Raw genomic sequence first — 14,851 nt, forward strand, 5'->3', positions numbered from 1 at the left:
GTAAATGCAAGGTGTAATAATCATAAAGATGAAATTAATAATGAAATGAGCGGTGTGATGAGTTGGCATTTGTGGGAGAGAATATGTCATGGCTATATACTATGGCTATATAGCTAATGACACAACATCTATGAATGAGATTTGGTAATTAAATATTACTATATTTCGACATCAACCCAGTCATGAGCAGAGTGTTAAGACAGGCCTACTGGGAGTTGCGCTGTAGCTGGAGACCCTTGGGTAGAACCCAGGTGGCTGTGGTTGCCATGGTAACCCTGGAGACATGGGATTTAGGTGGATTCTCCTGGAGGCCTTGTCGCGTTATCACTGTAGTGGATTCTGCCAGTGTCTCAGCGGTTCAGCTCTGGTGGAGTTTGCAAGCAAACTTTCTGTCTCGGGCAGTCTTGATTTCGGGTCGGCTTCTCTGATGGCGTCTCTTGTGGGTTTATGCGAAATAAACTCTAAGGCACTTCACTTTGGTTGGATAACTTTAGATGAGACTGGCATTGACCAGATGACTCAAAAATCTTCAAAAAGGAAAAAAAAAGTTACAAAAATGACAAATTACAAAATTACTCTGAGGCACTTCTGTTGTTTTGATTCAGTTGATCTTGACTTGGCTTATAAAAATAAAAGATCACGCATGTAAACAAAAAAAATGTTACTTGGAGCATGTGACAAAGAAAGAATAAAGGACGTGGACAAAATGATCAAGTGCAAAAATGGCTAAGAGCCTTGCGTTTGTGGCTAGCAGCTTAGAGCTAAAAGTTTACATAGCTACAGAGCCGGGCTTTGAGCCGGGACTTTGAGCTTGGAGCAGATGACTTAGAGCCTTTTGAGCTTTTTTGGTAAAATATGAATTGATCATGACTTTTTTATCCCCTGGGAGCTGGTGTAAGTTTCAAGGGTGTCACCCGTCTTTTCCTGTTTTTCAACTTGAAGAAGAGAGTAATTTTCCACAGAACTTTTGAATGGTTTAATTCTAGAGTTTACCTATAAACTCACATCTGTCTTCAACGATAAAACATTAAATGAAATAACACAACCTAAGGGCACTAATAATGACAGACAGGAGTAATAAGAGTGTTGATTTCATATTATATCCTTCAAACCTGGAATTAATCATAAGACAAGTGGTTAACCAATCAAACAACAATATAAACATTTCCTTAAAGCTAATAGTCTATAAATGTGGATTACACAGCAGTTCTTTGACTGTATAATAATAATATGGACATTCTGGATGTCATTTAGTGTGTGTGAAGGATGCTGACAGTATGGTCACATGAAGGACATTGTCTTAAAGTCTACATGTTACATTTCAACCATTCTATAGGATAGAAGTTTGGGATTGAACTATTACATAGAAACATCTCATGAGTTACAGAACAGTTAGATATTTAATTTTACATTCTTCCTCAGATCTGTGTCTGTGAAGAAAGTTCTGCTGGTCACTACCCAGATTGGAATGTGGGTTGTAGTTTATGACTCTTCTCTAGAGAGGGACAGAGGAAGGGAGGAGTGTGTGTGTGTGTGTGTGTGTGTGTGTGTGTGTGTGTGTGTGTGTGTGTGTATGTGTGTGTGTGTGTGTTCATGCATGGCACGGAGAGGCCAAGATTCACACCTTAGTGATAATCAGTCATTTTGGTGTTACTTGTCCTATATAAGAAACAATCAAATATCATTAGAGAGAGTCTTGTTGTAACAAAGAGGAGATTTTTCCTATGTTCTCCATTTGCCTGGTGTCCATTCGTTGATCCTCTGGAGCTGACCCTTTGAACCTTGGTCTGGTTCTGTGTTCCTCTGGCATGCTAAAAGCATGGTCTGTTCTCTCTCAAAAGGTCCTTTGTTACTCTTCCCACCATCAAACTATCAAATTGATAGGAAACAGAGACAAAGTGTCAATTTTGGGTCCATAACTCTGCATGTCCTTACAATTAACTTCTTTAATGGCTTGTAACTGATGCCAGGCCAGGTATGTATGCTACACTATCCTTTGTACAGAACGTCCTCCAAAATATACAATTCTGGTCTTAACTTCTACACTTTAGGTTTTCCTTTATTTCCCAGATTAAATGTGGCATTGGTGAGGATTGTTTGGTGCAGTGGTTGGTGATGTTGCCTCACAACACCTGTCAGACAGCTGGAGCCTTTCTGTGTGGTACCCCAGCTTCTTCCAACAGTCCGAACACATGTAGGTTACATAAATGTTCATTGGTTCATTAGAACCCTGGACTCCTGGCTCTGGATGGCAGAGTAAATGACAGACTATGTAAATGTTCTTGAACTCTGTGCTGTATATTTGGTGCACCACAAATTCCTGCTATATTTGAGGGGCAGCTGTGTTCCTGTATGGTCTGACCCACAAGCACTGAGTTGTCATGTAGTCATCTTGTAATGACTTTCTGACTAAAGATGTCGCAGTTGGTGTGATCCCATCACATGATGGTCTTTCTATTTTATTTGTATCGCACCAAATCACAACAGGCATTACCTCAAGGCAGTTTACAGGGTGAGGTCAAGACCTGACAACATTATAACAAGAAACTGACAGTTATGAATATTTAATGTTATGGAAAAAATCCTTCAATTTGAAACCAATGTTTCAGGACTTTTTAGTGTTGTGTCTCCTGTTATACAGCAGGAATATCTTAAATTAAATGGACTAATATGATTGGTAAGTAATCAATGTGTGTATGAGCTCTCTGTCTCTGTCAGTTCTCTGCCATTTAAAATACATCCAAACACAATGATGTGTGTGAGTATAATACATTCACTAAAGTTTTCACTGTATTTAGCTCCCAATCTGCACCTGACACAGTGAATTACAGCTCAGCTCATTTAATGCTTCAGAGTGGTAGCTTATACCTGTACAGGTTAGATTGTTGCCATAGATACCACAGTTAGTGTGAGGGCACAGTATCCAACTGAGTCAGTGGGATGGGTTTCTGTACAGGGGCTGATTTCACAAAGACAGATTTTGACTGTGGCTAGGTCAGACTTCAGATAGACTGAATCTAAATGTATCTGTTGCACAAAGCAGTTTAGTTCTTCACTATCTTAATCTGTGGGACAGTGAATTCCGGGTAAATGAATTAATGAATTAATTATTTTTTTCAAAATAAAAAAATGGCCGATCAAGGAACCACATCCAAATGCTCAGCTGCGTTTACCCTCAGCAGCAAATGTTTGTCTACATGTGATGTAGACAAACATGATGAATAATTCATTCATTCATTTGGAAGAATTCAAGAGTTATAAGGATGTTTAACTTAAAGAGTTAAACAATAAAACAAATCTGATTTGGTCTCTAAAAACTCTTTCTCTTCTCTTTGCTCTCCCCATAAAAATGTATGCAAACCACAAATTATGCGCCATGTTTTCTTGTTTTTTTGTTAGTGGTTGCTACTGGTCAGCGCATGTGTCATTGATTGTTACTACTGTAGCATTGGTCTTAGGCCTGAGTTAATCTGGGGGTAAGGTGTCCAATGTTTTTGTCTTTATTTCTGTGACAATCTGATTTACATTGGACTGATCTGTGCACAAAGTTAAGACTGGACCAACACTACAGACCAGTCTGACATATCTCTGTCAAACCGGCCCCAGGACTCCTGGTCATGATGGTCCAGGTCTCAAATCATCCCAAAATACATCTTTTTGAAGGATATGTAAATGTAAATTATAATGGAGCTGATATACAAAAATGCAGGTTACATTTACTATGTTAAGAGTTCTAAAGGAATATGCAGAATATGCAGGGTTAGGTTTTAAGACTGGTCTGAATGTTGAACTAAATAAATTAATCTCTCACCAGGTATTTGTGAAATCAGTGTGAAAACCTCACAGTCAGTTTTATAGACTTGATCCTTGTCATCTCATGTTGAAAATTAATACCAGTTACTATGTCTTACATGTGAGTTAAATCTAATTTATTTTCTAGTTTAATCTAGATGGTGTATGACAAAAACGGTATTTTGAAAAGACAAATATATTCAGTTATCCTAAAAAAAGATGTCACGACTTTCTTTAATTGCTCTTTTTGCAGTCTTACTGCTTTAATCTAGTTTGTTGTTCTTCCTCAGTTTGAATAGTTTTGTTTTTAACTGGATGATTGAACCCACTTAGGGAGGAACTGCTTCAGAGTACTGATGCAGGACTCTCTGCTCTGCTGCATCCCCTTTTGGTAGTTTAGGGTGTTAACATTCAGATCTCACCTGGTATCCTGCAGCTCTAAAACGTCCACTCAGAATTATTCAGCCTGTGGAACTGTATGGCTTCATATGCATGTGCAGCAGTGGACTGAATGGATGTGGCCGGAGAGATCGATAGCTTTTCCATGCTTGATTTGCTTGTAATAGGCTGTCAGCTCTCCCGTGGACACACCGTAGCCTGTGGAATCCCAATGTCCTGTGGCCCACCGAGAGACGGAGCCACCACGCACCACAGGACCAACATACACCTCACACACCACACACTACCTCTGAGGTTTGGCTCTCATAGAATGAAATGACACGGGAAGGATTTCAGTGCAGAACATCAGCATTTCCAGACAGTTAACACACCCACACATTATACAGTATGCATAATTCAAAGGCAGAGCTAAGAGTAACTGACAGCTTTCAGCGGATCAAAGAGGAGCTAAATACATCTGAATACTGCCGCCTCTGTGTGTGTGTGTGTGTGTGTGTGTGTGTGTGTGTGTGTGTGTGTGTGTGTGTGTGTGTTCGTGCAGCTCTGCCCTATGAGTCTCACTTTTCTACCTTCGGAACAAGGACATTGTGGCTGTTTCTTACATTAGAACTTAACATTATCTAACACATGTGCCTATTATGTACCACCTTTGCAGCCATTTAGCTGTGTTCTGCTTTTGAGTGACCATTTAATAAAAGCTCTTTATTTGATTGTCATTTTTAGGTCCTGTGGCAGCAGTTTGGGCCAGATAAAATTAATGAATAATAAATGATGGATAAATACTAGATGGACTGACGTTTTGTGCAGCCATTCATGGTCCCCAGAGGATGAATCCTAATGACTTCAAAATGGATGATCCCCTAACCTTTCCTCTAGCGCCACCATAGACTGTAAATAAAGATGGACTTAGCATCTGTGATAACCCCTAACCTCCAGCTAATCCAAAAATGGACAAAGAGGTGGGGTGTGTGTGGAGCAGAGACTTTGGTGCATATCGGTTTGTGGAAAGCATATGCTCACCGACCTGTCACTCAAAGAGGCCACACCCTCAATCTACGTAGCTTTAAGCCTTAATAAAATGTAAACAGGTTTCAGAGACCAAAACTTTTTTGTACCAGGCTGTAAACATGTTTATGTTTGCTGTAAAGTTGGACATTTTAACAAAGGAGTCTATGGGTGTTGACTCACTGTCCAAGCCACACTGTAGTGGTCATTAGAGGAACTGCAGGTTTTGGTACTTTAGTGTTGAGTGCCTCAGGTTGTTGCTTCAGCGCCACCAGAAGGTTGATGTTTGTGAGTTTAACTCCACAACTGTTGGATGGATTGCCATGAAATGTGGCGACTAACATTAATGTTCCCTTCAGGATTAACTTTAATTACTTTGATACCTTAATTTCTATGGCTCTTTCATCTGGCTCCATCATTTTGTTGTATAATTGTCCAAAACTTTGGTTTATAACCAAATGTTGCAAATACAATAAATACTGCAAAAGTACCAACGGTCCTTGTGTTTAGAGCTATTTAGCAAATAACATTAGCATGTAGCTCAAAGTGCCATTGCATCTGATGATTGCCTTACAGAGCTGCATGGCTGAATGTTATAACTTGAGTTCTTCTGACACTGATACTCGTACTGGAAATGCCCAAAGTACTGGATCGGGTGTTGAGTGAGTCTGCATATCTATACACCAATCTGATACCACATGATTTATTAATAGTTTATAAGTTGGTTACTTAGTTTCACACCCAGATAAAACATCAAGAACAACTGTTTTAGAGCAGCAAAGAATTGCTTTGCGGTAAATAGTGTAATGTTAGCTGTTAGCAAAATGTTCCATCAGAGTCCCATCAGTAAAAAGGCAACGTGTTCAATATATAATAATTTAATTTCAAGGGGTGGTGCTAGTGCAGGAAGTGTTATTTATTTTCGTTTTAGTTAGTTTTTATTCCTGTGTGCCGGCGACAGTAAGTTTGTCTGTCCATCTCATTCCCATGGACACGATATCTCAGTAACGCTTTGAAAGAATTTCTCCAAATTTGGCACAAACATTCACTTGGACTCGATGAACTGATTAGATTTTGGAGGCCAAATGTTAAGATCAGTGTGACTTCACAAAATACTTTTTAGCCATAACTAAAGACTTGTGACAAAAGCTCTTGTGACAAAATGTCACCCAAATGGTTAATATTTTATGACTCTGGATAAACAGGGATATAACCTGAAACTAGTCTGAGTGGTGGAGGCAGACAAGAGGTGATTCTAATTTTGTATAAATGACGACAGTCAAATTAGATAATAGAAAAGATTCTATGGTGTTCATAAAGGGTTGGTAGGATACAGCTGTTAAATGTTTTTATTTTTTTTTATAGCTGTTGCTAATTTTCACTTTGTGTCCCTTGTTGGGCCTTTACATGTATAATCAGTTTTCATTATCTTAAAACCACAACACACTACAGATATTAAAGTAGAGCAAAGTACTATACTGAAATGCATTGATTGTGATGTAAAGTCGAAAAAGAGACAACAGCAAAAACTACTCAAAGAAACAAAAAAACAGATATCATACTAAAAAAACATACGTAAAATATATGTATATAAAATACAGATGTTCAGTCTAAAAAGAGATAACAACAGCTCAACAAGGTACAAAAAGTCAAACAAAAACAATCAATACAATACAATTAGCTAAACATGTTGGGATCAGCACAGCTCTAGTTGTAACTAATGAAATCTATGTTATTTCCTGTGGATGCTAATCCTCAGATTGGTTTCTTAGTTATAAGCACCTTTCTTTAGATAACTGAGAGTGCAGCTCTCTGGATGCGTCTGTGGTGTAGCTCTGTGATGTCAATCTAACTAGGTTAACTGGGTGTCTGTGTAAATCCCATCAGCACTGTGCCTCCCTCTGAGAGGTTCAGGGAAACTGTCTCAAATTGCCTGACCTCAGGGAACACATAATCAGCATTTGTCAGCGTGCTCTCACCTATTATTTGCGTGATCCTCCCTTAAATGCCTATGCAATTAAACACTTTGCAAATGAAATGTTCCAAAATGACCTGTAGACTGTAACTGTGGTGCAACTGTGTGAAAAATGAAAATGTGTTTAGGTTTGACTCTATTAGAATCCCAGAGGGCCATAAATGAATCAAGAACAAAAGCAGAAAGAAACAACAGATACACAACAGTAGGCCCAAAGGCTGCAGGTTAACTATGTAGCAATTATTATGGTAATTAGTTTAATTATGAATTTGTTTTATAACACTGCACTGAAGCATAATGCAAACAGAAATAATACGGTTCTTCAGGTGACAATTTCTTTTTTATTAGTGAATAATCCTGAAACTGTGAATGATAAAGCTCCCACACACTAACTAACATATACACATCAACAGTGGTTAATATGGTACAACAGCTCAGTTTTGCCTTGGGGCCAAAATGGAGGGTTAATCCAGCCCTGCACATATGAAAGATGTGATGTATGATTATCAGTCTTCTGAGCTACGTTAATGAGTCCTCCTTCACCCCACCTCCCCACACAGGACCACTCTGAGCTGTCCATTGGTGCTGCAGCAACCATGGCCCACGAGATCGGCCACAACTTCGGGATGAGCCATGACCACGAGGGCTGCTGTGTGGAGGCCACCGCCGAGCAGGGAGGCTGTGTGATGGCTGCCGCCACCGGGTGAGCCTCAGGTGCCGCGTCAGTCTTCAGCATGAACCCACTGACGCTCAGGCTGACACTGACACATTGATGCTAACAGCTTGACATGTGAAAAACATTTCATCAGCTGAAAAGAAAAAACAAATTACATAGAAATGTCTGATGTCATAGAACCCATTTTGATTTCTCTCAGATATAAAAACACAACTTCTTTACTGTTTTATATGGAAGCCCTGAAAGGCAAATACATTTTTTGACCATTTTTGTTCATCTGTATAAACCACCTCCAAAACATGTTTTTTTTTCTGCAAAGAAAGAAAGAAAGAAATAAGAACTTCACTTTCCGCTCTGGAGTTGTTTTCAGAGATCAAAGAAAAATACACTTTTTTTCATCTGTGCAAACAAACCTACACTGTAAAATGTTTTCGCCGTTAAAAAAGAGTAAACAACTGGAAGCAAGGGTGCTGGTATTTACAGTTTGCTACCGTTTTTGAAATACAGCAAAAAGCTGTTGATTTCTACTTTTACAGTAAAATACTGATGAAGGATTGGCAGTTTATTACTGTTTAGTTACACTTTTTTCGCAGGAGCTATAATTGCAGATTGTTACCGTTAACTATAGTACATATATAAAACATGCTGCAGTATAACTGCTAACAAAAAGAACTACATTTTTTCCCGAGACTTTATTAGTTGATAAATTATTCCTTGGTAGTCTTGCCATAAAACTATATTTTAATACATTGAATAAACATGGTCTTTGAAATTGCAACTTAAAATTTATGACAAATAATACTAAAATACTCAAAGTGTCTTTTAAAACCACGTCTCTCTTTATTAAGCTTGTGAAAACACAACACGCAAATAAACCAAAATTTCAGTCATTTAAAAAAAGAAAAAAAAGAAAAAGATCTCTAACAAGTGTTGTAGTCTGCATGAACATTAAACACTGAACGCAAATAAACACAAGAAATATAATCAAAAATAATTGTTTACTGTATGTGTATATTTATAAGGATTGTATGAGGGAACAGCCTAAGGAGTGAATGAGTGGCCAAGGGAACTGAAAACAGTATGGCTAAGACACTAACAGTGTGTGTGAGTGAGTGTGTGAACTGACTTGTGTAGTCTCACTCAAAGTCCTTAATTTCTTTAGTAGACTGGAGACACAAAGGTTGACTGATGCCATCTTATTCTGAGTGACCTTCCCCAGACTTTGACCCGTCCAGCCTTGGTGCCTCTGTCAGGATTTATCCCCATGAATGGCCTGAAAAACAAGAGTGTGTATTCAGGTGAGGAAATAGAAACGTGTACTTTCATGGTGCAGATTAAGTAATAGTAGTTTTGGAAGTAATAGTTTCACCTTGATTAGTGTCAGAAAAGCTTCCTTAACATGCTCCAGTAATCAGATGATTTAGGTAGCTTGTATGTAACATGTGAGACAAAACTCAACAAACACAAGGTCAACATGATCAAAGCTGCTGTGAGCACACAGTACCAGTTGAAAGATGTAAGCATCTCACCTTTGAATTAATTCCAGAGTGCATTCAGCGTCATCTTAGGACTGAAGATTGAAGTTGTAGTGAGTAGAAAAGACTGCAGCGAGCACGGTCAGGTGGTTGGGTGCCCTCACAAATAACGTGCCCCTCAGTGCTGATCATGAAATGGTGAATACAGCTTCCTGGTGTTTCACCTGTAATTTGATGAAGAAAAAAACACATTGACATTGTCACACTGCAAATGATATGTACCAGGGAAACTGAAATCCTTCTACCCATTTATAGATGAGTCCTGGCCTTTTTCCTGTATACATTATAAGGTGTTATGATGGAGAACTGAACCGTGTTGAACAGCCACATTATTTCTGCTCTGTTCAGTGTAATAATAGCGGAAGTAACATATGACGACAGTTTAGCTAGCTTGCTAACATTAGCAAACAAGCTCCCGGTCAATTCAGTCCCGACAGTAAAGTAACGTTATCTAAATAAAACAGCAGCTTCCTTTGGAGACATGCACTTAGCAGATGCTAACACAAAGTAAAGTTTAAGATGAAACTCACCCTGTAGTTTGGAGGATCAGGATCAGAGTCCAGCTCCTCTCTCTGTCACACGGTGAAACTGCCAGTGAAACGGGTGATAGAAAGTCACCATTACAGTGTTACCGACGTTTTCAGATCACAAGAGAAGGATTTTTTACCACTTACTAACTGTACAGCTATACATCGAAGTAGCTAACGTTAGCTGAAAGTACTCACTGTTTGCTTGTATTTGTCAGCTCAGACTCTGAGCTCCAATGACTTAAACTTAATTCAAGTCCAATGCTCCTTACATCCACTCTGAATTAGGGCTGGGACGATTATCCGACGTAATCGACATTGTCGATTATAAAAATTTATTCCACGTGGAATTTTAGTGTTGACGCGTCGTGTAAAACCACACAGGGTAAATGTTCATAGAACAAAACCGGAACTTTCTAATGGGACCGTTTATATCCATCGTCTTTGGTTTACCCGGATACAAGCGCAGCGCAAGGGCTGGGACAACGTGGTGACGTAATTGAAGTAATTGACTACGTGAATGATTTGCGTCTGTGTAATCTATTTGAACCAGCAGTCTACCAGCAGTACGACGGAGCGTGTGGAGCAACACACGGCAAAAAAGGCTCGCACACGGTCCTCCAAAGTTTGGGAATACTTTAATCTTGACACCAACAGTGCGGTAGTCTGCAGACTCTGCAAAGTGCATCTTCATTTGTGTGTGTGTTGGATGGGGCAAATTGTTATATTAAATGACTAACTGGAAAATAATTGCAATGAAATTACTGTTAGGTTAATAAAAAAAATAATCGTTAGATTAGTCGAATAATCGAAAAAATAATCGCTAGATTAATCGTTTAAAGAATAATCGTTTGGGACAGCCCTACTCTGAATACAGTTTTAGCATAATAATCCTAAACATAAAGAGAAGTGTTGAGGAGTGCGACCTCTAATGCTGATATTTGCCTAATTGACCATTGCAGGGCTTCGGTCAGAAAGCACGCAGGACATCAGTAGAGTTTAGATTGTTTACTATAGAACTGTATGGGTACAACGATGCGTTCTGGTACACAGCAGTTTCTGAAAATATATAACAAGAAATAAAGGACTGATTTATCATCGTATACTTCTGTAAATTAAATACAGTAAATAAACACTTCACAGTAACTAAAAATACATTTATATTAGTATCAATCATCGAATATTCATAAGCGCGACTTTAACCCCGAATCATGTATTTACATGCGAACTGAGAGTAATATGAAAGTTAACAGCTATATAAACAACTCAGTTAGCCTAAATGATGCTAAATCGCGATCATGCTAACAAGTAAAAACTGAAATTTCAAAGAGTGCAAATATACACCAGCAGCTAAACAACACAATTAGAAGAGGTAAGTAACATGTACACACTCATTTCACATCACTATGAACACAACTTACATCGTCCAATGACTGCTGCACCGCTGTAAACATGTCGAGTGGAGAATGTGATAAAAGGAAGAGGAACTGCTTAAACCGTCTTCATAATAAAACGCCCACTCCAAAATAAAAGCATGAATAAACAAATGTCCTTTAACTTGAAGAATTCTTAACAAGAAGCTTAAAGTAACTTAAAGACTAAAATTACAAGTAAAGTGATTCGTCTTGTTTTATGGTTTTCTACTAGATAATCAATACAACTTGATTGGAAATGTGATGTATTTTGCCTATGCTAACAAGCAAGGCAAAAAGGCACTCACCTATTCATTTGAAGGATGAAGATGGGTGAAAAAAATCAATGCATTGTCCAGTCAAACATGTCTCACTCTGTTTTCCCAAAATGCATTGCAAAAAATACTGTAAATTACTGTTTTCTTTCCTCCAAGCAATAATACTGTAAAATACTGTTTTAATAGTGTTTCACAAGAAAGATTTACAGTAATATACTGCATTTAAAGATAACAGGATTGTACTGTTGAAATTTGTTATAGTGTAGAGAGGCAAGTGAGTTATTTTTTTCTTCTTTTTTTAAATAATTTTTTTATTGTGTTGCTTCATGATCCAGTCGAACTATGTGATGTCTTATTGGTCTTTTCCATCCAAACTGTCTGCAAGACTCAGTTGTAACCAAAGGTAATAAATTTGACTTAAAATAGATATTACGGAAGCAACTGAGGACCAGTGAAGTAAATCAAACTATAGGTATCCAACAAAATAAATAAATAGATAAATAAAATGATAATAATCATAATCATTAATTATTATTATTAATTATTATTAATTATAGCCGCAATTTGCGGGTTATAACTGTTTTGTGTGCAACCGAGAGAAGCAGAAAAGTTTAGCTTTGGTTGACCTATTCGATATAATAACCTGAAGATATCTACCAAGGTTTGTGATGATCGGACAAATGGTAAATGATTTATGGCGAATATTAGCTAAGCATCGCCCTTCGCAAAGACATTTCAGTCGATGTCGACCATGTTTTTTTCGATCGATCTTGCTTAGATTTGTAATAGAAAAAGTGCTTTTCAGTCACCCAAGACTTTATACCAAATTTGGTATTGATAAAGTAAAAATTCGAAAAGTTCTATTCATTTTACTGTTCTGTAATGTTATGCTAATTAACTCAAAATCCATAATGGTAGTCGCTATTATGACAGAGGCTTTTTGTAGAGAATTATTGACCTGTAGGTGAGAGGTAAATTTGAAAACAATGGGACTCTCGGACAGCCTTTCAAATTTTTTACAATTTTGACTCTTAATTTTAGTGCCACCATATGGCCGAATCTGACAATATTTTTTGTGAAGCATTTACACACCATTTGAAGTTATGATACCAATTTTTGTGTGTCTGTCTTGTTCCAGCTCTCTGCAAATTGAGCAAAGGCTTAAAATGGCACATATTGAAGAATAGGCCCCGCCCACTGTCATCAATCAAAAGGGCACTTCAGATTTTCATTAATACTCACGTCCAGAACATGTCTACCAATTTTGGTGAAAATCTCTTATCAGATTTTGAGGTAAGTATTTTTGGCATTTATGGCAGTTATGGCTGTCAGTCCCCAAAGACTGAGTGTTGCTAAACCCAAAATTCATTTAGTTCTATTCATTTCACTGTTTTTTCAAATTAGCAAAAAAATTATCCAGATGGGCTTCATAGTTTAATTGGCTTTTTTGTAGAGCACATTGAGCTTGGATATGTGTGTCAAATTTCAAGTCAATCAGACAAATTGTGTGAGGGGCCTTTCCAAAATTTTATATAAAATCCTTGATTACAGCGCCACCATGTGGCCGATTGCGCTCATACTTCTTGGGTCAGTAGCGCACATAATTTCCAGGTATTTGGCCAAGTTTCGTGTCTCTCACTCATTCCAGCTCATGGCAATTTCATCCGAGGTATAAGAACAAATAATAATAATAAACCTGAGCAAAAACAATAGGGTTCTACCAGTTCAGGGTTAGAACCCTAATAATACATAAAAACTGAGAAACCAAACGAATCCAAATAACTAAAAGCAAAAAGTTGTGAGTTTACCTGCATGATGTACAAATCCTTTTATAAAAAGGGCATTTAAAAAAATCACATAATAGAAATGATGAGGTGATGTATCTTATCCATCTTTCACATATTTTTGTTTCGACATTTTGTCATTTTTGTCAAACAGCATGCAAGTGTGTGGCTATAAAAAAAAACAAAAAACGAATGCGTCGGCTTCTTGTGGCAGCGTGCGTGTGTTTAGCTTGTTCAGCTCTGCCTCACTCATAGCTCCTACGGGCTATCCACCATTCTACAAACTCTCCAGTATCTCGAGCCGGCCGTAGGCTGGCGTCCCCACTCTGCCGTCAGTGTCTCCTCTGTTCCTCCGCCGCTCTCAGCACACACGTCCTGCATACCTGTGCTGCATCTCCTGATTAGCTGTGGAGGCAGGTAGAATACACCACTGTGGAGCCCAATGCACCTATCAGTGCCTCCCGCACCCAGGTGTCTTCTTGGTTTAAATGAACCCAACAAGGAGACACGCACACACACACAGTCACCCTGTGACATTTTCATAAATAAAGTCATTCTTTCCATCCTAAAGATTTCATAAATAATGTCAATCCAATCATCCACTGTAGGAGTTCCTAGTTTTAACCACTTTCTACTAATGTCTTTCCTGCAGAGCTTAGAATCCAAAATAAATAAAATAAAAACACGTCTCATGTTCAACCGAATGTTCACCTGGAGAACTTTATGAACCTCTCTCTAGAACTGAATTAGTAACAGACATGACCAAGATGTATGATAATGATTTTCCTCGGAGAACCGACACTGTTTCTAGCAACTGAAGATTTGGTGAAGTGATTCTATAGACCTGAGTGATGAAGGATTTGAAGAGATTTTTTATAACAAAACTTTTTTCAAGTTTTTTTTTTTTTCTTTCTTTCTTCCTAGAAAATCACTTGTCTCTAGGAGGTTGTTTATACAGATGGAAAGAAAAAACGGAAAAATGATCCTGGCAAAAAAGAAACAAAACTTTCTTTTGCCTTTCAGGGCCTCTGTAGTTTAATTATGATCGTCAAAGATTTTTAATTCCATATGTTCTTCACCTGAGCTCCTACAGTACCCCAAACACCACACATACACACAAAGAACTACTGCTAGTAAAGAATTATGTGCCTATGTCCAGGCATCCATTTCCACGAGTCTTCAGCCGCTGCAGTAAGCGCGACCTGGACAGCTACTTCCAGAAGGGAGGTGGCATGTGTCTCTACAATATGCCCAACATGAAGGACTTGGTGGGGGGAAAGAAGTGCGGCAACGGATTCGTGGAGGATGGAGAAGAGTGCGACTGTGGAGAACCTGACGTGAGTATGAGAGAACTGAACTACCTGTAAAGCAGTCCCTTCAAATCCAGATGAATGTTAAAGGTCCATAGATACAGACTTTGAAAATTACAACATTCCTTTTCTTAAAATTGCAGCTGTTCCAACAGATC

The 14,851-nt window shown here is 38.3% G+C and overlaps 1 protein-coding gene across 3 annotated transcripts in view; it reads left to right on the forward strand.

Moving 5' to 3' along the window:
* Positions 1–14,851, forward strand: part of LOC111223613 (disintegrin and metalloproteinase domain-containing protein 19-like) — a 269,806-nt gene that overhangs the window by 209,776 nt on the left and 45,179 nt on the right. For all 3 annotated transcript variants that reach the window (XM_022747830.1, XM_022747833.1, XM_022747831.1), the window contains exons 11-12: positions 7,732–7,874; positions 14,543–14,720. In XM_022747830.1, coding sequence (XP_022603551.1) covers positions 7,732–7,874; positions 14,543–14,720 — 321 coding nt within the window. The remainder of the gene's footprint in view (positions 1–7,731; positions 7,875–14,542; positions 14,721–14,851) is intronic.

Source organism: Seriola dumerili, unplaced genomic scaffold (assembly GCF_002260705.1).
Source record: "Seriola dumerili isolate Sdu_G_001 unplaced genomic scaffold, Sdu_1.0 BDQW01000111.1, whole genome shotgun sequence".
In the NCBI taxonomy this organism is placed as follows: Eukaryota; Metazoa; Chordata; class Actinopteri; order Carangiformes; family Carangidae; genus Seriola; species Seriola dumerili.